The sequence below is a fragment of the Homarus americanus genome, unplaced genomic scaffold, assembly GCF_018991925.1.
Source record: "Homarus americanus isolate GMGI-L3 unplaced genomic scaffold, GMGI_Hamer_2.0 scaffold4896, whole genome shotgun sequence".
In the NCBI taxonomy this organism is placed as follows: Eukaryota; Metazoa; Arthropoda; class Malacostraca; order Decapoda; family Nephropidae; genus Homarus; species Homarus americanus.
In genome coordinates, this window is record NW_024749657.1 from 4,219,738 (window position 1) to 4,243,405 (window position 23,668).

The following is a 23,668-nucleotide window of genomic DNA, read 5'->3' on the forward strand; positions in this document are numbered from 1 at the left end:
ATTCTAGTTTAATGTCTGGTTTACCCTTTATTTCTCACACTCTTACATCATCCACAAGCAGCAAGTCATTCCCTAAAAGTCACTTGACTCACATGACTATTCCTTGGGTGTCCATCCATCTCATTTCTACCAAGTTCTTCAGTCCATTCTTCCATCTCCATTCTATTTCCATTCATGCTAGTATTCACTTCTTGTTGCCTCCCTTCTTCACTTACTTTCATTTTGTTTCATTCACATTCACTGCAAAGTAACAAGGATAAGAAATGAACATAGATGCAAAAAGCACACATCATTTATTTATTAAACATATGGAGTGATCATAAAACACTGAGTCAAAGAAATGATTTCACTCATGTTAATATCAAGTGTGTACCGACAGTAACAATGATCAAACTACATATCATATGGAAACATATTAAACCTACGTTATGCCCAAATGTATCATGTAAACATCAGGGATTGTGTTAGGCTCAGGGTCAGAACATCAAACTGGCAATAAGGAATAATGAGCATGTAATGTTCTTGTTCACATCTCACAATTTCTTCTCAGAGCAGAACAATTTACAAAGGCAAGAATTATTGTTCTGAGTTTGTCCTGTTAAGTCAGCGATGGATTGTCCAACTTTAATGCCCAATAATTACCTAACACCACAAACCTTTCAAGTGTGCTGCGAGGAATCTATTTAGGGGCTGTACCCAAAGTTTGCTCATACACGCATTTACTTTATTTTGTTCAAGAGTTTCACGATTGTTACTTTGCTTTTTACATGATTTAGTTTATTACAAAGACCATCCTTCAATTAGAGTTTGATTTAAATCATACATTGTAGTGCTTGTCATGATGCGTGATTATAAAACTTCTGAATAAGAATTTCATATCAACAAAATTTAACCTCATTTTCATCTACAAGTGAAATTTATTATACAATACATTATTTAAAAGCTGAAAACTTAAACATGTGCAAGTTAATTGAAGTAAATGTTATGGTAACACTGAACTACTGTACTCTCCATCAATACTATTTCCACTATAGTTGGTAAACAATTTCTCCAAACTTTACTAGTGATGCAGCACCTGACTTGCATCACCACACATACTACTGTACATCCACCATTTCATTTCAACCAACTAGCTTAAAATCTTTTTATATAATTTTTCTTCCTGTGGCAACACAAATACTGTACACTGTTACAATTTCCTCCTGTATGTGTGACCACAACTGTACAGTGTTCAGTAATTTAACTTTACAAGTCAACAAACTATCCTTGGTAACTGGTTGAGATTATAAAATTTACATAAATTAACAAGATTAGTCTTATTTCTTAAAATTCAACTAAAAATACATTGTCCTACTGAACTGAAGATTATTATCTTAAATTAGAAGCTCAGACTGAGTGAAGAGATATGTTGGATTCAGTCGTGACAGACAGACACATGCCTGTGCAGTCTCTTACTCCTACCGATGGTTTTATTTCTCTCTGACCACAATAACACAGCTGCCTGGCACACACTTAACACTTAAACTATCCTTCAAAGATCACAACTTTCCACCGCCCTGTTTTCTCAGCGTTTCCTTTATAAGCATTTCTAAGATTTTTCTTCCTGTTGTGTTTCTGCTCCTTCTCTTAGGCCCACAATGTCCCTTATACATTTAATAACTCTTATGTATACAGTGTATTCTAAGTAATAAACATAATCTTACACCCTTTCTTCCAAGTTTTACTTCTCATTATCATATTCATGTGGTATTTGCTTCACTAATATGGTCAAGTGAATCAACTTAAATTTTTTTACAATGGGTGTATTCAGTACTTTTGGTAAATCTTTAAATACTTTCAGATTAAGAGATAGCTCAAAAGCCAATATGTTTGGGAAGATTTTTGCATGCACCATCTGACTTGGAGTGCAGGTAAAGGTAACAAGATAAAACGGTCGAGCTAAATCTCTTTGTTATCATACATTGCAAACACTGGACAGAGCCCCTATGATCAACGTACCATAACCGATGCAGGTTGGAATTGTGTTTTTCCAACATCTGATATTTATGACATTTTTTTTTTAACCATACTTCATTTGTTTAATATCTTCAGTTTGTAAATACGGCAAAATACTGGACTGTAAATTTTCACCAATTAGTTATGGACATTACTGCATTAAAATTTGTCTTTAATATCTTTGGAAGGTCACTTGGGTGCTCTTCAGGACAATACGAGGGACAGGGGGTGTTTGGCCGAAATTTGGACGGGGGGGTCAGATGGGTAAGTTGATTTGTAGACCATTTCCTAAAGTCAACTTCAATAATAATAATAATAATAATAATAATAATAATAATAATAATAATAATAATAATTAATAATAATAATAATAATAATTAATAATAATAATAATAATAATAAAAACTGCTTCACACACAAAGTTACTTAAATAAAAAAAAATGCATTTGAGCAATATAAGTCAACTCACAGTAATTGATGGTATTAGAGAGGAACGTTGAAAGCACCAATCACGAGCAACATCAACTATGTGCTCGTATTCAGTTAAAATATAATCCATGGTATCAACAACTTTGGTTCACTCAGTTTTCCCATTAATGTTTTGAGCACAAGAATTATCTAATTATTTTTTAAACACAAATAATATTTCTACAGCAGTTTTTTATGTCAAATATACTACAAGTCAATAATATGTATTGTGATAATTGGCTTAAATCAAAGGGAAATGAGAAAGAAAAATACCTGTGGCAAAATAACAAGATGTAAGCTATGGTTGTTCTCTCCATAACTTTGGATCTTTGGAATGCTATACAAGTACAGTACTATAAAAAGCTAAAAAAAAGAAGAGTATAATTTAAACTAAATAAGATTAAATAAGACAATTTAATCCACTTCACTTATCAGGAGCTGACATAAATCACAAAGTCACTCCCAACAAGTATGAAGGAGATAGAACAAGGAAATATCCATTAAAGAATGGATTTATTTTTTAATAACACAAATGAAAATATGTGGATAAACCATACTGTGATGTACTGGTTCAAAAAAGCTAATAATACTTTTTTTTTATTTTGTTGCACAAATTATGGAGATAAATATGGATTACAAAACTTTGGGATCACTTAATGTTACATGACACAGGGCACAGTCAACATGAGTGTATCTTTTCTTAACAACACAAGTTAGTGGAATATATAAAAAATTTGTTTCCTTCTGGCTTACATACATACACTTTGACACACTTCTTTGTTACTGGTGAAGGCAGGAACTCCCTCCTGAGCATCAACTAAGCTCCCAACAGCAAATTAACCTAGACATAAATGTGTGTTGTCTTGAACTAATAGCAAATGGGCACTGTTGTAGGTCCATAGTGCAATGATATACCTTTTTTTCTTGTTTTTTCTTAACTGAACAATTTGAGGGTTGAGGGAGCAAAGTCAAGGCTGAGATAGGTAGTCTGTAGGCATCATTGTCGCAATCATGGTAGTCCTCTGTTGTGGCAGAGATCTTCCTCTATTGTAGGAGATCTTTCTCCATTGTGGCAGAAATCTATAACTTTATTGTGGCAGAAATTTTTCTCCTATGGCAAACATCTTTCTCCTTTGTGGCAGATATTTTCCTCCTTTCATGGCAAAGATCGACACACATACATGGGAAAGATTGCAATGAGATAACAAGCTTGTTTCTGCAATCACCAGTGGTAGCAAATGTGAATGTGGGGCAGCATGAGATGTGGGGAAAGTGGTGGTGGGCATCACTGAGCATCCGTATGTGGCTGAAGGGTAAAAGACCTACTGGGACCTGGGACTTGGGATGTGTAGGAAATAAAATTATGTTATAATGAGATACCGTATGGTTGTCCGTGAAAGTGTATAAAGACAATGTGGGGTACGGTCAGTGATTTTGTGAAAGTTATAAAGTATGTAGAGAAGGAGGATGTGGAGTCAAGAAGATGGTCTGAGGTGGTGTCTAACATGACATGTGAGGGGTAGGAGGGACTCTGGTTTGACTACACACCAGGTGATTAAGGAAAAAAAAAAAAAAAAGATTCAAAATAAAGAAATGAGGACATGGAATATAAAATATGTCATCTCCAACCTGAGAGCTAAAGTTTTACCTTTTAATTACATACAACCATGTGTATAAAATGATTAATATGACCTCCTCTCACATAGACCCATATCTCGGCGCTTGTACAATACAGAGCTGGCCGTGTAGTACAAGATGTAGCATTCTTTGCGTGCCAAACATTCCAACAAACTTTATAAAGAATTTCCAAAATACTAAGACTGGATGGTCCTTAGGCCTGTAATTTTGAGATTCGCACATTTTATGAAGTACCCACAATGACCTTCTCCAATAAGAATACGCATACATCAAAATCTTACTCTAAAGCCATCTGTAATAAATGCAATGGTCTAAGGGAATGATATAAAAAAACAGACTTCACTGTCCATTATTACTCCAAACAAATATGCTGTGACAGTTATGATAATGCTGTACCCAAAATGTACATATGGTATCAGAAGATTCATTAACTTGTAAATATGAATAAATCAAATAAAAAAAAATAATGTGTGGGATACATTTCACTACCAATGGGATGATCTCTTATGACAATACCTTAAATGAACATACATGAGCCAAATACTAATAATGAAAAAGCTTTACATGTGTTTACTACATGAGGAGCGCAACAACCGGATAATTGGCGGCCTGAGGCAGCCAGAGTCCATCCTTATAGTTGGCACCATTACCCACACTGGAAAAACCCATGAACCACATTTCTTGCAATAATTCTTGACCAAAAAATTTCAAAGCACCACTAGTCTTGTCTTCTTGTACATAACTGAATTATCCATCCACTAATTTGAAGACTTACTGAAGTCAGTTTTCATTCATGCTGATACTCAGTATATAGTCAGTAATAACAGACCACTACTTGTGATAAATAAGATTTCTTCACTATCGACAATCCCTCTGCGACTTCCGTTCTTCTCAATCAATCAATCACCTTCACACTTCAACAGATCATAAATATATTTTAAGCATTACTTCTCACTAAGGCCTGACACAGTTACTCATACTCAAAGAGTTAAAACAACATTATACAGTACCAGGGCTCCATTTCATCACCAAACAGCAGAGTTTGTTTGTTGGTATATGACCACTTCCTCACTGTTAATGCTGTTGCTTTTCAACTTTAATTTCCTGCAAGTTTTCTTTCTCTTTTTTACACTCTCTTGACAAGTTTATTTCAGGATGTGAATATAGTTGTCTTTTTAATCAGTACCACAGATGTTTCAATGCATTACAGTAAATGTGGTTATTTGATTTATTTGTGGTAACGAGGGGAACAGTATGTTGTTATGCCCCTGTGACTGGCAGCACTGAGGAAGGCTGACCCAGTGAGAGGCAGCAGCAGTAGTCAGGAGAGCCCCACAGGATGGCCACTTACAGCATTAGTATCACAAGTTTACTCCAGCGGTGGGGCTGAAGCTGAAACGTGCCAACAATCTAATTAATATCTAACTAAAAAAAAAAATCTAACCAACACCTTAATATAAACATAGTGAAAAAGAAACATAAAAAATGTGGTTTTAAATTTCAGACTGCAGAGAAACATGTCCTAAAACAGCTCATAATAAAAATTCAAATGGAAGAACATGATAAACTCTCCACTGTATACAATAACAGTCCCATACATGAGGGAGACCAGAGATGAATTATTTATCATTTACCAGCCAGAATCAAGAGACCCCCGAGCAGATCTCAAAGATATAATTACAATATATGAATAAAATACAGTACAGTATATCTAACAGTGGAACAAAACTTCATATGAAAAATAATTAATTGTAAAAAAAAAAAAAGAACTAAGAGCTTAATACATGTAGAGTGAGTATGTTTGACTAACTGTATAATGGAGAGAAAGACACTATAGCATTTCCTCAGTGTTTATGTTGAGGGGGAAGAAATCACAGAGTTAGTTTGAGGGCTCTTCTTAAGTGTGTACAAGATGGGGTGTCCAGAAAAAGTCAAATTTGGCTTATATAAGACTCACTGGATATACACTTCTTTTATACATAGCCTAAATAAAGTTAGATTAGGTTAGGGTAAGGTTAATGTTATACTGTATAAGGTTAAGTTAAGGTAAAGTTTGTTTAGTTAATGTCGAAAATCTAACCTATCCAGTGGTGATTGGAGATTGACAACCGTGTTGTTAAGTAGAATTAAACTACTGTATTACCTGTATCATCTAGGACAAAATCCAAACAAGGATTAATATAATTCTTAATAATTTGTTTACATTAAACTATTCAATAATTTTTAGTTACTAAATACGTAGAGCTAAATTGGAAAAATTTTAATACTATAATAATGGTTTTGCATCTGAAAGGTTGATATCTCTGTGACAGCTATGGGACAGTTTGGTTTGTTATCAGCAGAAACCGTCAACATGCACACCATAAATCCTAAAATTCTGTCGGTTAAGACAATATTCAAGGGTTAAATACCACTATGTAACTTTTGTCATAATTTTCACTTGTTTCTTACAGTATTAACTTAGTATAGTAATTGAAATATTTATATGACAATTCAGCTGGGGGGCATAAGCCATATTAATACTGGGGCTATTAAAGTCCTATTTTCTCTTTGTTCGGTTAAGTTAAGGATGTTCTCATAGAACATTTTTAAAGAGGCAACAAAGTGATGGGATTCAGTTTAAGTTTATCAACATCAAGATTAATCAGACTACATCTGCAACAGCTAAGTACAGGTACTGTACTTCTCTGTGTATTATTATACTAGTACAGTAGTCTAGACTTCTGGTACAACATGAATAGGAGATTTTTAGTGGCCACCTAAAATTCTTACATTACAGTGGTAACTTGTAAGTGTAGGAGTTGAAATTTAATAGTACTGTAATTATTACCTACCTATAGTATTTACCTTATTTACTTAATAATCAATGTTTCAATAGTTCATTTTGGTGGTTAACATCACACTTTACCACGTATGGGGTTGTAAGCTCAATTCTGTGTTGTCTTATGACAACTAACCCACCTTATAGAGATATTATCCAGGAGGTTATTACCTTAATTATTTAAATATTCATTTGTATCAGTACTTAAATTTAGATGGAGAAGTTGATTTAGAATATATTTAGTTACTCTTAGGGTCCACTGAATAGTGGGTAAATTATTTATATTCAGTCCATCAGCTTACCTCCCTAGACTGTTGAATCAAAGACCAAGTGTTTGAGTATTGTTGCTGTCGAAAATAAATTCTGCAAGGGGAGGATTTCCGGATATAACCATTTGAACCGAGAAGTGGAATATATTTTGAAAGATATCGACACGATAGTGGTTCGCAGTTCATTAATACTGTACTGTTAAGGAAAGCGGGTCAAATTTCCGACAGTTAAGGTCATGATAAATTAAAATTAGGTTTGTGACTTTTTGCTACACTCCAAGATGTTCCAAGAGAAACATAGAACTGTGTGACTGGTTTGAGGTTGAGTTAGTGACAAGGAAGTATTAATTTGCTAAAGTCAATGTGTTTATAACAGGCTAGTGAGAGAGGTTCTGGATGATGTTAGTTGTGTGATAAGAAAATATATTCAAATAATGGGACTTGTGGGATGATACAATAGTAAATAAAGAATAACCAACAAACTTAACCCACAACCAGTGGCTAAGGTTTTCTTACTCTGCCCCACTGATGATGGCCACCATCACTACAGCTAACTTCTGCTGATGATGGCCACCATCCCTACAGCTAACTTCCATTGATGATGGCTGCTGTTTAAGAGTGGTTGTGATAAATGAAGAAGAATTGATGCTGATGAAAGCATAAGAAATAACATCTTGTAACATTTCTAACAAGTATGGTGGCAGGAAAGCTAAGATTATAAGAAGTGTGATGGCAGGAAAGCTAAAATATCCAAACAAATTTCTGAATATAACTTCTTATAATGTTTACCCCCCCAAAAAAGAGAGAGAAAGTTGACAATATATTACGCTATCATAGTGTGTGTCTGAATGGTGGTGTTATCACGAAAATACAAATTGTACAGTACAGCAGATTGAGAAACGAGGGAATTGCAGGAAGATACTTAGTAAGGACAGGTTTGGTCCTTAAAATAAAGAAAAGGGTAACAGAATGGGTATGGACAGCTAGGTTAGGTTAGGTTTGGTAAAGTTTGGTTAGGTCAGGTCAGGTCAGGTTAGTTTGGGTAAAGATTGGTCAAGTTAGGTTGAAGTCACTTTAGATGTCGTAACTTTAATTAAGAGTCTGAAGGTCATTACTTCAAAAGGGTCAATATATTGGTCACGTGTTGGGGGTGCGATGTGTGTGTTAAACAAACCCAACCTAATCTTTAACCACCTCGACAGCAACACTCTGATAATTTAAATCATGAACCACAGATCGAAAGAAAAACATCTGAAGGCATTGTAACTCTGAGGAAGAAACAAAGTTTTAGAGAGAGAGAGAGAGAAGAGAGAGAGAGAGAGAGAGAGAGAGAGAGAGAGAGAGAGAGAGAGAGAGAGAGAGAGAGAGAGAGAGAGAGAGAGAGAGAGAGAGAGAGAGAGAGAGAGAGAGAGAGAGAGAGAGAGAGAGAGAGAGAGAGAGAGAGAGAGAGAGAGAGAGAGAGAGAGAGAGAGAGAGAGAGAGAGAGAGAGAGAGAGAGAGAGAGAGAGAGAGAGAGAGAGAGAGAGAGGAGAGAGAGAGAGAGAGAGAGAGAGAGAGAGAGAGAGAGAGAGAGAGAGAGAGAGAGAGAGAGAGAGAGAGAGAGAGAGAGAGAGAGAGAGAGAGAGAGAGAGAGAGAGAGAGAGAGAGAGAGAGAGAGAGAGAGGAGAGAGAGAGAGAGAGAGAGAGAGAGAGAGAGAGAGAGAGAGGAGAGAGAGAGAGAGAGAGAGAGAGAGAGAGAGAGAGAGAGAGAGAGAGAGAGAGAGAGAGAGAGAGAGAGAGAGAGAGAGAGAGAGAGAGAGAGAGAGAGAGAGAGAGAGAGAGAGAGAGAGAGAGAGAGAGAGAGAGAGAGAGAGAGAGAGAGAGAGGGAGAGAGAGAGAGAGAGAGAGAGAGAGAGAGAGAGAGAGAGAGAGAGAGAGAGAGAGAGAGAGAGAGAGAGAGAGAGAGAGAGAGAGAGAGAGAGAGAGAGAGAGAGAGAGAGAGAGAGAGAGAGAGAGAGAGAGAGAGAGAGAGAGAGAGAGAGAGAGAGAGAGAGAGAGAGAGAGAGAGAGAGAGAGAGAGAGAGAGAGAGAGAGAGAGAGAGAGAGAGAGAGAGAGAGAGAGAGAGAGAGAGAGAGAGAGAGAGAGAGAGAGAGAGAGAGAGAGAGGTAGGAATTATAATACAGCATATATACTATGAAATAACTGGAAAATGTATAATATGTGATTATACAGTACACATGTAGGTATGCTTTTCCAACACTCTTGAAGTCTTTTCCTGATGTATTATATATGGCTGGATGAAACACACACACACACACACACACACACACACACACACACACACACACACACACAAAACACACACACACACACACAGGGTATATATATATATATATATATATATATATATATATATATATATATATATATATATATATATATATATATATATATATATATATATATATATATATATATATATATATATATACTGTACTGTAGATAAATACAGAAATACCGTAACCTGTAATGTACAGTAAATAGTACATAAAATAAAAATATTCAATAATATTCAAAGAGAATGAGTGATCTTGTCCTTCCCTTCAGTCAGTCACAAGTGAAACAACAATACACAGAACATCTAAGTAATTCTGACAAATTTTCATAAAATTGTCTCCATCTTTTTACTCCTAGACAAAATTTAAAGATTTATTATGGCCAATGGATTATAGATTAACAGGAGTTTTAACCACTATACTAATCACATGAAGATTTGGTAACCCAGCTTATTTTAACTGAAGATGAATCAACCTAATGCAATAAGCTGGGGGCCTAATCTTCATGTGATCCCATTAAACTGATGTCAGAAATTAACTGTAAAGCAAAAAAATAATTTTACAAATTAATAATGGCTAAAAAAAATTAAATCTGGTTGCTGGCAAATTTTAAAAGTGCTTCTCCATTTATGCAACATTTGTTAAGGTTGACTGGAGAAGCTCTGGCAAGGGTGTACAACTACAATGCTCTTGTGAGTGATAATTACAAGTGGTTGAGTAGGAAAATGCAAGGAGGTGCAACACACAAACACACGTACCTTACACTATACGGCAGAGTTCTCGTGTCGTCTCCCGCCTGCAACATGTTACAAATAAAAGCTTTTTGAGGCACTGGAGCAAGTGATCATTACCATGTGGGGGTCCCTGCCGACACTCTCATCTGGGCCTTATATCTTGTCTGTGTGTGTGTGTGTGTGTGACTATTCTGTGCTAGGACATGAGATGTGCTTTCACTTACAGAATTTAATAAGGGACCAAATAAAACATCGGTGTTTTGAAATGGACATCTTGGTGTAGAGTCGTAGACACAGAAATAGTCAGCAACGAGCTAACACGTTAACAAGATGTAACCCCAGTTAAAGCAGGCAAGTATTTTAACAAGAAAAGTCATTTGAGAACAGGAGCTAACTGGTAGGTGTTACAATGTACCAAATGAGTCTTACTGGATTAAAGAAAGCTACATTATTATGACTAAATCAATTACAGTATTATATGGGAAAGTCTATCAAATATTCTGGTAATTAGTTTTAACCTAACATCTGAACTACAAGCTCTTTATTAACTTTGGAAAAATCAAGCATAATCTACAAGCTGCTTATTAATGCCAAGGTGAAATGACTGGATGAACTACAAGCTGGCAGTTGTTAATATGAGGTGCCAACAGTTAGCACCCACTTCGTCAGACTCTGGGTTTACCACAGGTCTGGTGAGGCTCAAAGCTTACCCAAAATCTTTACCATATATCACATATTGTACTGTAAACTGTTGTGGTTAGACTCTACTAAACACACCTCAACATTATGTATCAATATTAACACAATGCTCTAAAGCTTCATATGCCAAAGGAAGTAAATTCTAATTCATACTTAGAGAATAACAACTATCAATTAATCAGATTCATAGATTAATTATGAGGTATATGTTACCTTCAACACTGTACCAAACTTATGAATGAACTGTCCATGTCAACAATAGTCTTCACTCTTCATGCCCTAACATTGCTTCTTGCTTCTCATATAAACCTAAAAGACTTTAAGAATGAGAGTGTAATCATGCAGCTTTTTGTGCAGGTGTTTGTGTGTTTATTTTTGAAGGGTGGTGTTTGTGTGTTTGTTTGTGCAGGTGTGTGTGTGTGTGTATGTTTGTGCAGGTGCAAGGATCACAACAATGGGTTACAGTGTGTGGGTTCACCAAACTTCCCCACAACAACAATAACAATCTCTTACACTGTGGTAAATTTCTTGCCTGCCATGCATCAAGACTGACATAAACCAGTGAAGTTTTATGCGTTTAATGCAGTTTAAAAGTTCATTAGTGATAAATGATAATTACCTCTAACTGAACCATTAATTACCAGGCAGCAGTTATCGTGTTGGTCTATCGAGTAATATACGTGTGGGTGATTGGATAATCCTGTTTACGATTCGTCGCGGTAACACACCCCAGCGGATGCCACTGTCCTTGGGATTTCTTCTGTGTTGATCCATTTGTTGGTTTTTATGTGTGTCTGATAATGTGTTGGTGTGTTTCCTGAGCAATTTCTTCGAGGCTGCAAGGGTGTGTGTGTGTGCTGAGTACGTGTAGGTGTCAAGTTTTGCTCATTTGTGTGTGCGTTCATGTGTATGTGTGTGTAATTTGTATCGTGTGGTACGTACTTATCTGCATGTGTAAAGAAAGACAATGCTGATATCATTAATTTATCAGTATTTTCAAATAACCTCATAAAATAGATAAACTGTAAATCTAAACCATCACCCATATTACACACACACACACACACACACACACCCCATGAATACCCCATTGTACACTAAGAGAAATAATACAAGGTCAGACACATGCAGGTCTCAAAAACAAATACAAAATAACTCAGTGTTAAAAGCATTTGTCAATATTATTGATTATTACCATCCACACACAGGCGCCAGCTGAAAGATGCCCGCCATTTCAAGAGTTATTTTGATAGGCTGTTTCAAATTAGTCTGAGTCCGTCCTGAAGTATGATGTACAGTATTTAATTTGTTTCAAACAACTGGCTAGAAATATTACACGGCCTCTGAAGGTTGGTTGATGAGTGTGACAGACTAGGGAGCTAGGATGCCTAACCGTCAGCAGAGGCAGGAAATATGAAGTAGTTCGCAGTCATATTTCCCGCCTCTGCTGACGGCCGTGTAATATTTCAATGTGATTCTGATCGTTAAAAAAGCTAGTTTTTTGCATCATGTAGTATTACTGACACGTAATTTGTCTTATTATGCTTTATTGTAGGTAAAAATAAGTAAATATTAAATGCGTCCTCCAAAAGCGTCAATTTGTTACCAGAGTTTACGAGTTAATTTATCTATAATACTTCTGATAAGCTTCCTATGTGCTCATGTTTGAAATAATGAATGTACTGTATGTATCTTTATATAATTTAGTTAAATATATTTCTCGCCAGAAACGGTCATCCCAATGATTATGAATAAACTCATTTATAAATACATCATTACTTCAGGACAGAATCTGACAGATTTGCAACAGCCAATCAGTTATAACTCTTGAGGAGGGGGCGAGGCATCTTTTCTCAGCTGGGAAAAACACACTATAGTGAACTAATAAACCCCTTTGTAGATGTATTGTCAGAGCATCAAACAAGCTGTTATGTTGCATGGGGTAATTACTGAACATTTTCTATGGGATTAGTCTAATATATCTTACTGTTTTTTGTTTTGTTTTTAAGGACATTATCGTAACATGTGAGGCTGTTTAGCTTCAGTGTCAGCATCACCAAGCTACTCAGATGTTCTACACTTGGGTTTAGTCATATTGGTGAACTTGTTTACAATATAATGTATCTGCAAGAGGATGCATTAGTTGACACAAGTGTTGCCATGTACTAAGCAGTGTAGTGGTGGATGATGATGAAGAGTATGGCATATACTGTATAATGTATGTATGTATGTGTAACTGAATTTTAAATTTTGTCATATACAGCAGCTGGTTTATTGTGCACCCCATACTCATCCTCTGAACCCCTAACCATACACTCCCTTAAGGTAAGTAGAAAATGGTCATGCAAATAAAGGGATAAAAAAAGGAAATGTTATCATCATGCAAGAAACACGGAAATTATTTGCCTCAAGAGGCCCGAGTCAAATCTGGTTGTGGTTAAGACATAAACTAGTGGAGCTGACATCATCTAGGTATGACAAAAGGATGTAACTTGTACCTCAGTACAGTACTACCATTCTTGGGAGCTTAATGACTATTTTAAAAGCATTTTCCACACCTCTGGATTTAAGGAAAACTGTTCAGTAATGACTGGTACGAACATGCTCAAAACAAAATAAAAACTGCAAGTACTGTACATCATCAGCATTAATACTGTACATTACTATGACCTTGTCCAGCTTGTGTGAGTAACAATAGGTGACCTCAACCACAACATGGGGTCTTACACTAGGTGCTGTACTGTACCAACACCTGGAACAACCTTACCTTAACCTCTACAATATTTGTCTCTCAACTTGGTATTAATACAACTTACAAACATTACCAATGAATGAGTTACTCTTCCTAAATTCTTTAACTCTATAACTGCTACACTGACTATAATTTAGATGATATGATATATTAACTTAATACTGTAGCAGAAAAAAGCTTATACAGCATGTTACCGACAGATAGATATACAGTATAGAAACAGATAGTGTATATAAATAGGGATATATGTATTTATCAAGACAAATATTGGTCCTTACGAGTGGCGGCCCTAGACAGGACTATTACGCATGACTTTATATAATAACACATAAACTGCACAAGTGAAAACAGCACAGACAACTTACTTTAAATTGCATATGACAGACTGACTGTTGCCTAAGACACGTCCAAACTAACTCTTCCGTGCGCACTACCACACGTACATTACGAGGGAGCAGGCATAGTACAGACAATACGACTATTACGTACATTGACAACCACATAATCTTATAGGCCTTTATCTTCACTAGGTCATCAAGCTCCAAAGCAAATTTAGTTAATCTATGAAGTAACAAGCACTAGTATTAATTCTTACACAAACAGTTGGTGTACACATGCATCACAAACAGTCTGTAGTTCATAAAAAGGAACTACCCCAGAAAAAAATATGTTCTCAAGTACAAAATAATTTTAGCTACAGAATTAGAACCATTGGTGAAGGAATATATTTATCTCAGAATGGGCACACTGAGGGGAGGGGAGGGAAGGGGGTGAAAGGGGAGGGAAGGGGGTGAAAGGGGAGGGAAGGGGTGGTGTATGCCTTCAGTGCCCCACATTCCAACATCTATGATAATAACTCAACTACAAAAGCAAACATATTCTCACATGCTGAGTATCACCTTAACACTGTCTCTAACATACCAAGTAAACCTTCTAAAACCTACTGTTGCAATCTATGGTCCCATGCCCCCTCACTACCCTACATGCAACATCACGAGCAACACAAAAGCAGAGGAAACATTTTCTATGACAAAAGCAACACTAATAAAATAATAAACTAACCATCCATAACCAATGAATAATCAAGATATAAGAGATAATCAATATTTTTTTGTAGAATCATTTTGATAGGGACATCAGCCATCTTGTCTGTATTTACATAATCTAAATTCACTGGTTTGGGATGACTTAAATGAGTGACATAAACAAACTAAAATCGGTTGGTAAAGTTTATATTAATGTTTACACTGACCTTTAGGTCTGTTGTAGTGGCCTCGACCCTCCCCATAGCCATGTCGGGTGGGACCGGCCGGCCTGGCTGGGGTGACGGAGTTTCCAGGGTTTGAGGGACTAACAGAATGTCTGGGGTTCCCCGGGTACGGTGGAGGGGGATCATCACTGTAGGCTCGACTCGACCGTTTGGCTCCAGGAGGCTTAGGACGCTCTGGTTCCCTCTCGGCGGCTCCTCTGTGGCGAGACGGTCCTGGTCCTGGTCCCGGCCCTGGTCCAGGTCCTGGTTGGTTGTGGTGATGGTGGTGGTGGTGTTGACTTGGGCTGGGTCCTGCTTGGCTGTTGGCATTCTGTCCTTGTCGATGTCGCTGTTGATATATAAAAAAAAACCCAGTGCATTAAGTCATGGGAACCACAGTACAGTACATCCAATCCAACCCATCTCCTCAATCTTAAGCAATACAGTACTGATTTCTTTAATTTTTTTATCTTTTAAGCCTGTACCCAGTAGAGCATAATACAGAATGATATGAGGACGGTACTCAGATTGAAAAATTATGACCAAGTCCAACAGTCCATTATCACCTCACCTTGACTCTCTAAATAAGGCTAATAGTTTACCACCACCTCACCTTAACTCTCCTGAGGGTGTTGACAGGTCTGCGAAGGGTCTCTGTGATAGATCGAGCCGGAGGTTTGCGAGGGTTGTTAGACGGGGTGTGGACCGCACAACACTTGATGAAGATCCCCATGACCACTACAAAGGTAACCCCAAGCAGCATCACGCCATACCAGTATTGCTGCAACAAACATAATAAACATACAGTACACAATATACTGTATATCACACGCACACACCCATCCTCAAATATTGATAATTATGGTATATTACTGTTGACTTAAGAGAATATACAAAAACACTGATGTTTGTCATAACATATAAATCCAGTTTCACAATGTGTACAGGAATGAAGTATAACTAAATATAAAATGTACTAACACATGAGGCCAAAACTGAAGACACCTGGCCAGTCAAGGTTAACAGTAGTATTATTACATCAAACACTAAGTTCTTGATTATTACAATACATTACTCTGTATACCCAATAGATAGAGTCAATTCTAAACAAACACACAGACATTTTCCTTCCTGTGTTATAAGGCTGTGTGTAATAACCAACATGGAGCATGGAACTGTTGAATTACAATCAAGAAGAATGCATAAGGCTGTGTGATTGATGAAGGAATGTAGTAAAGGGAGACAAGTTGGTAGTGGGTTAGTATATGTGCAAAAATTAATATACTTTCCCATTCTTTAGTAAATTATTCCCTATGCTGTTTATTATTTACAGACTTGGTCACATAATCAACTATCAATGATCCTATACGTGTTATCTCCACTTTCTCTCACTGACTGATGACACAGGTTGCACCCCCCTAATAGCCTGACAATTCTCAGACCTCTTCCCGCTGGCTTGTATCGGACACACCCACAAACCCTCGCATCGCACAGAGCCAACAATTATTCATAAAGAATTCATTATTGTTCATCCAAATCCAATTTCAGCCAGCCAACTTTCAATAATGTGAAAGGATTACAAGAAAAAAGCAATTTCAAAGTGCAGTATAAAGAATTAATATTCTTTCAAACTTTTTAATAATAGGTATTGTTTAAACTTGCTGGTTAAAATGTCAACTTTAGTTCAACCTTCATGTGATTTATGACTTACTGTACCAGGTCAACTTACATCTATCATACCACCTTCCATTACCCAGCAGGGTAGTACCGAGTCACTTTCAAGAGTTCTTGTTAATGACCATTACACTGTCTATTAACCTTCTCATTTCCATAATTGTCTCACTTCCTCCTCCACTTCCCAGGTATCTCTGCCTTGGCAGTAAAGTTATTGAACTAAAACCTGCTCCAAGAGTCAGCATTTTCATATTAAAAGTCCGAGCAGCACCACAACACTAGCGTTCCTGGCTGACATCTCTTAAAGGACAACCACCTCAAGACACACGTGTAAACCGTCTTACCGTGATCCACTCCGCTACACTATTTAGTGTGTCTTGGTTGAACAGCAGGTTCTTGAGGCGGGCTAAAGGTCCTTCTGCATCCACCGCTCGGCATTTTTGGAAGACATCACAGTAACCCTAAAAGTATAATGCAATTTGTGTGAATAAATTACTGAAAACATTCCTTACATCAACAACAACACTTTGTCAAATACATTGTATTATGGTTCATCTCACTCTCATGCCCTTTAACACACAGCTTTATGTACGTTTGCTGAAAAAATTTGCCTCCCCCTCTCAATGAGAGACTGCACTGCAATAGAGGTAAGACAGTATATTTCTAGGGTCACTGCCATCCAACTGAAAGTAATTCCACGTGAACAGAAAGATCATTCTCATCTTCTGTTCTTTCAAACTCACACATAATATTAATTTGTTAGTTATGTATACAGTACTGGAACTCATACAGAGAACTGTCAGGAAGATATTTTAAGTTCTTTCCCAGCCTTATAATAATAATAATAATAATAATAATAATAATAATAATAATAATAATAATAATAATAATAATAATAATAATAATAATAATAATAATAATAGCTGCTCTTCTGTTTCTCAAAAGCGCCAGTTCTTCTAAACAATTCACTAGCGCTCAACCATCCAACCACTTTTCATGACTACTTGACGCTACACCAAACCCTGTCTGTCACTACCACTTGACACACCAAATCCTCTCACCACCACTTGACACACCAAACCCTGTCACCACCACTTGACACACCAAACCCTGTCTGTCACTACCACTTGACACACCAAACCCTGTCACCACCACTTGACACCACACCAAACTTTCTCACCACCCCTTGACACCACACCAAACCCTCTCACCACCACTTGACACACCTAACCCTGTCACCACCACTTGACACCACACCAAACTTTCTCACCACCACTTGACACCACAATAAGCTCTCTAATGGACTCTCATCATCATTTACTGTACCTAAAAATTCAATTTTTGTGAGTAAAAATATATATGTCTAAATAAATAAAAAACTATTTGAAGAATATCTCACCAAATGTTTTGTGATATTTTCCATCCTAACATATCTAACTTGTGTCCAACCAAACATGTATGTATCCATTTACATCCAGTCTGGTACAACTTTTCCCATAGTTGGAGCATTCATATGTGTGTGTACAATCTCCCTTTAAAACCTTAACCCCTTCACTATGGGGACACCACTTTTGGCTAACACCAGACCCTGTACACAAGGGATTAAGTACTGATTCTCTATACACACAAATAAAACAACACTGTACTGCCCCACCTGAAAATTATTGCAGGGTGCTCCTGGCCTCATGAACACAGGCCGACCACCAAACAGTTCCGGCAGCTCTGACGTAGACTTGCAGGATGCCGTGTCGTTCCCAACCTGGCAGGCGATCTCACACAGTTTTTTTTTGTCATGCACACGATCAGAGGTGAGGAAACACTCCTTCATGCCTTTAGCAAGGCATATTGATCCAGTGCACTTGCCTCTTGTACACACCTGCAGGTTGAGAGGAATAACTTATTAATCCAGTAATGTTCAGTTTCATCAACATATTTACCGAGTGCCTGAAAAAGTTGTCTCTAATTAATCATTGTTTCATTTTTACTAATGCCAAAATTTCATTCATCATAGACAACTTCTAATATATAATTCATAATTTCCCATGTACGATACAGCAGAGAAAGCATCTGTCTGTAGGGAGTTCTTCAGGTAATGAGAGGTATGACTACAAGTTACAGTCAGGCCAGATTGATATTGAGGATTAACTTAAGGCAGGCAGGGTGCTCTCAACTTTTTCTCACCAGGTCCCTCTGAGTTATTAGACCATCGACCAGTACTCCCATTACTGAGACACTGAATACAGAATGGTACTACATTAACACTAATTCAATATAGAATGGCAGTGTTAAAACATATTTGGTGTTTGGAGAGAAGCTACTTTCCATATTGTAAATATAACATTAAATTTATATCACCTCAAGAATTAAATCTGGTAAAATTAGTATATTCGATATTGATTTTTGTCAGCCTTCAATGTACACCCTGGAAAACCTCTGTGTACCCCTGGGGGTTCACAAACCCCAGTTTGAGAACCCCTGACTTAAAGATATCTGACAAAAATGAGCATTTGACAAAAAGAAAGGCTCCAAACCCCCTCAATAACCAACCTGATCCAGGGGGCAACCCCGGTGCCTGATGCATTACACTACATCATATGGAATTTCCCATGGTGCACCACATATTAGTTTGTCTCACATTATCACATACCGGACTCAGTTACGGAACACTAATGAGCAACAAATTCATTATGTTTTATGCTAACAAGTGACTCTAACCTACACACATGTAAGTTACCTGCACCTGGTACTATGAGAAGGCATCTGAGAGACAGTTGGTCCCTCAGTCACCAACGAGGACACAGGCATGGAGTAGTCCACGTAGAAGTGATAATATGAATGCCATGAAACAATTATAAATGTTAATAAAACCTCTGGTGCAGCACTTACATTCATCACTACAAAACTTTGATCATCTTACCTTTGTGCCTTGGTTACACTCCTTATATTCTTCCTTGGCTGCTGGCTGAGGACAAGTGGCCTTGTCTCCTTCACAAAAAGCAGATTCCTCACAATCTGTCGCGGTATGGCACATGTCTCCCTTTACAAAGGTACAGTCCTTTCGACTACAACAAGGTCCTTCACTTGGGCTGAAAAGATAATGAGAAGCTTCACTAACACAGTACAGTACAGCACCCACACTGCCTTCCATCCCGTTAGAATCAACAAAACTCTTTACTGATGGCCTACCTGTCAACTCACACCCAGATGTACAGTAGTCCATTCATAAAATCTTCTTAACTGTCTTACTGATCAAGCTATTCCTCTGATAATCTTCCCACTACCTTAAGTACATCTGCTCTAGTTTTCCACGCAATCTTTTCAACCCAAAAATGGCAGCCAACGATCCCAGTAGTAAGTAATGAATAAACACTGTTTACAATAAAATTAATGATAGAGTGGTGCTGAAGGTAACTAAAGGTGAATACTGTACAGGGTGTCTCATAGGTCACACACCATACTGTACAGGGTGTTGTATAGGTTACTCATCATACATTACAGGGTCTCATATATCACAGACCATATGTTACAGAGTGTCTCATAGGTCACACAACTATATGCCAATTACCTCCTACTGTTTAACCCATCAATGTCACTAGTTCATGTATGTCTTATTCTTCCACCTGTCCTGTATTGTAGTCTTCTTAACGGTGTCATTACAGTAGCTAGTCAGTGCAGTACAGTACTTCACATGTATGTTAAGACACTTACTGTAAGGTTTTCAAATGGTAATATCAACAAGTGTTACCACGAAAATATTCCAAGTTATTTTAGCATGAACAAATTTTTCATCCCTGAGAGAAAATTTGTCATTATCAGAATATTTCAAGATTTAATAAGGAAACAAAAGTTAATAACATGAAGAGTTTCAATCTACATGATTAAATAAGACGACTATCAGTAATTTGTTACCAAGTAGCTACAACAAACTACTATACTGAGTTAGCTTCCTACTGAATCTTCCTCTCAAATACTACTAAAAAGGAGTAAATTTATCACCTGCACAATGTGTTGTTCCTGCGAGTACATTCTTTGGCCGAGGGATTTGCTAACTTGTCAGCTGCGGATATTTTGAGAGGATAACAGCATTTTTCTTTGCATTCATCTTCATCAAACCCACAGTCACACTCCTCCCCTTCTTCAACAATCTTGTTACCACAGAAGGCACCATTGTTTTCAGTGAAACAATTTGTTCTTCTCTTTTCGGAGATTGCGTCGAGCACCAGGGAGATGTTGCGAACGGAGCACGGAGAAAATTTGTCGTTGTTGAGACGGTCGCCGCTCGTAGCCGACGAGAACATGATGAAGTTGCCCTGCAGTCCCCCGGGTTTGCAGGTCTCTGGAAAGTCGTGAGGTGATCCAAAATTGTGGCCGATCTCATGAGCTAAAGTGAGCTGAGACACCTTGGGTGGCACTCTGGAGTTATAATTGAGGAATGTTATGATACCAGTATTTAGTGAGCGCTTTTCTGAGTGACGGAAGCCTCCCAGGTTCTCTGTGTAAGTTTTGTACTTTTCGCAAATGCCCCCAGACGCACCTGTAATAAAGGTAACAGATGAAATTAGGTAACTACCAGTGTTCAAGACTTAACATGTTGTTTCCTCATCATTAAGGGGTTATTATGGCAAAGTTACACAACAAGAATATAACTCAATTAAAACATAATTTCACCACAAATTATCAGAAGTATTTGCAAAGTCACATAAGTTTTCCACAAATTACCTGAAGGTGACGCAACCCACGCCAGCCCTAAGGTACCTCCAGTGAAGTCTCTGAAAGTGAACACATATGCCAGACAGAAGTCATCGTGCTTCTTTTGGGAATGTAAGTTGAGGAAGTTGCTCACATCTACGTTGGCTTTACAAAATTTGTTGGTCTCCCCTTGCCCCGTTAATTGACACGGTGCATCATCATCGATCTGAAACGTGACACTTGAGGTTTAACATGGAACTAATTATCTAAAAAACAAAAACAGACATCCCGAACCTTTTCAAAGATTATTCAGAAACGGAACCTCTACATAAGTCGAGGGATCCCTGACCCCCCCCCACCTAAAATTAAAAACAGACATTAACAGTTCAAACAAATAAAAAATTTGATTACACCCTACTCTCACACCTTACTCTAACACCCTACTCTAACACCTTACTCTAACACCCTACTCTAACACCCTACTCTAACACCCCACTCTAACACCCTACTCTAACACCCTACTCTCACACCCTACTCTAACACCCCACTCTAACACCCTACTCTCACACCCTACTCTCACACCCTACTCTAACACCCCACTCTCACACCCTACTCTCACACCCTACTCTAACACCCCACTCTCACACCCTACTCTAACACCCTACTCTAACACCCTACTCTAACACCCTACTCACCTTAATTCTCTGGACTTCAAATCGGATATTCCTGTGTTTGTACTTTCCATTGAACTTGACATTGGCGTAGATGTGGTTTATGGCCTTGATGTGCTGGGAGATCATGGCGGTAATCTCATCTCTAGTTTTCTCCTTGTTCTGCCCCTCCTGGTGACAACGTGAAGAATTATGAGCTAAAGGTTGTACAAAATGGTGGTGAAAAAAAAATATATACTGTATATATATAAAAATAAATAAATAAAATATATATATACAATCAAGACCTCACCAATTACAGAACTTATTAAAAGGTGTACAATTATTCGCAAGTTGGTGATAATGTGTGTGTACAGTTCGGTACGGGCTTCATACCTAAGGGAGAGAGAGGATTGACAATGCTATGTGGTAAACGGAGGAGTGGTGCCAACTGTACAATTAATCCCAACTTGGTAATTATATGTAAATTAATATAATCAGAAAGTACTGTATATAATGGCAGGTGACTACAAGCTAATCATTAATTTAAAAGCATGAAAATAATTTATTAATTTTGCCTCGCCTTATGTAAATGCCAATACAGTATCTTTATTTAAAAAAACAAATATATCAAAATACTATACAGTACTTTAAGTCCTTATTGTCAGGAGGATTATCATATAACTATTGTACTGACTTTGAATGATCTACAAGACTGGATAAAATAAAGGTAAGAGTAATAATGTCACTTATCAGAATATTCATTGGCCAAAAGAATAATGTTTTATCTGTGGTCTCATAAGATGTAAAGGAAACTGTCATATGTGGTCTGAGAGAAGAGTTTGTCGCTTCAAGATGGAGTACAATACAGTGTAGTAGAGTACCTGTTTATATATGTGATGCCACAACATAGGGTCAGTCTGAATGGAGAGCGAACATGTTCCCTTGTTGTCCTCTCCCACGCCGATCCCAATAGCTCTCTTACGCCGTGTGTTGGCTTCTTCACTGTACTTGTTGTGGTAGTCATCTAGGATGTTGATGTACTGGCCGTGATATTCACTGGCATCTTGAACTGTTCTATATTCATCGTGTGCGTCTAACCATCTTTTATATTTGTACTGACTACGGAGATGGGCCGGCGTTTGTAAGTATTGCTTGACCACTTCCTGTCTTTCTTCTTCTAAATCTGCAGAGTTTTGAACACTGTCCATCCAGGCAGCCACGTCATCCGTCGCGCCACAACCCGAGGTGCGTCCTTCCCGCAACCTCGTGTACGGGTCATCCACGTGGTCGTTATGATATATAACAGAGTGGAAGCCCGCTTGAGTAGAATTATGGCGTGGGAAGTACTTGTAAGCGCCCTCCACGTAGAAGGTGCCGTCACGCTCACTGGCTATCACACCTTCAAACACCCCGTTCTTGACGCTCCCCCAGACCCGCGAGCCAGGGTCATCTGCACAGCGAGAAGGAAAATATTAAGTGAATCCCTTTCAATGACCATGAAAATACTACGTGCCTCATCTCTATACTCAGCACTATAAATTTTTTACACAGAACTGGCGAAATAAACCTTACTACTTAAGAATACAAGAGTTGGTTAAAACCTTCAGTTGGAAATCAATCCTTGTAATTATTGCAACATTTTGATATAAACAAAATAAACCCTACAACATTACTTTATGTTACTTGTGGTATTTATTGTTGTATTTTAAGA

General features: G+C 37.6%; 1 protein-coding gene across 1 annotated transcript in view; it reads right to left on the reverse strand.

Annotated features, from left to right (window-relative positions):
* Positions 1-274: 274 nt before the first annotated feature.
* Positions 275-23,668, reverse strand: part of LOC121853479 (disintegrin and metalloproteinase domain-containing protein 10-like) — a 41,416-nt gene continuing 18,022 nt past the window's right edge. Inside the window, exons 5-15 of the mRNA XM_042347621.1 lie at positions 22,839-23,407; positions 22,000-22,146; positions 21,335-21,530; positions 20,612-21,149; positions 19,533-19,701; positions 18,270-18,491; positions 16,960-17,076; positions 15,555-15,722; positions 14,945-15,290; positions 10,266-10,303; positions 275-5,493 (exon numbers count right to left, since the gene is read on the reverse strand). Of these exons, the coding sequence (XP_042203555.1) occupies positions 10,272-10,303; positions 14,945-15,290; positions 15,555-15,722; positions 16,960-17,076; positions 18,270-18,491; positions 19,533-19,701; positions 20,612-21,149; positions 21,335-21,530; positions 22,000-22,146; positions 22,839-23,407 (2,504 nt within the window). The 3' untranslated portion in view covers positions 275-5,493; positions 10,266-10,271. The remainder of the gene's footprint in view (positions 5,494-10,265; positions 10,304-14,944; positions 15,291-15,554; positions 15,723-16,959; positions 17,077-18,269; positions 18,492-19,532; positions 19,702-20,611; positions 21,150-21,334; positions 21,531-21,999; positions 22,147-22,838; positions 23,408-23,668) is intronic.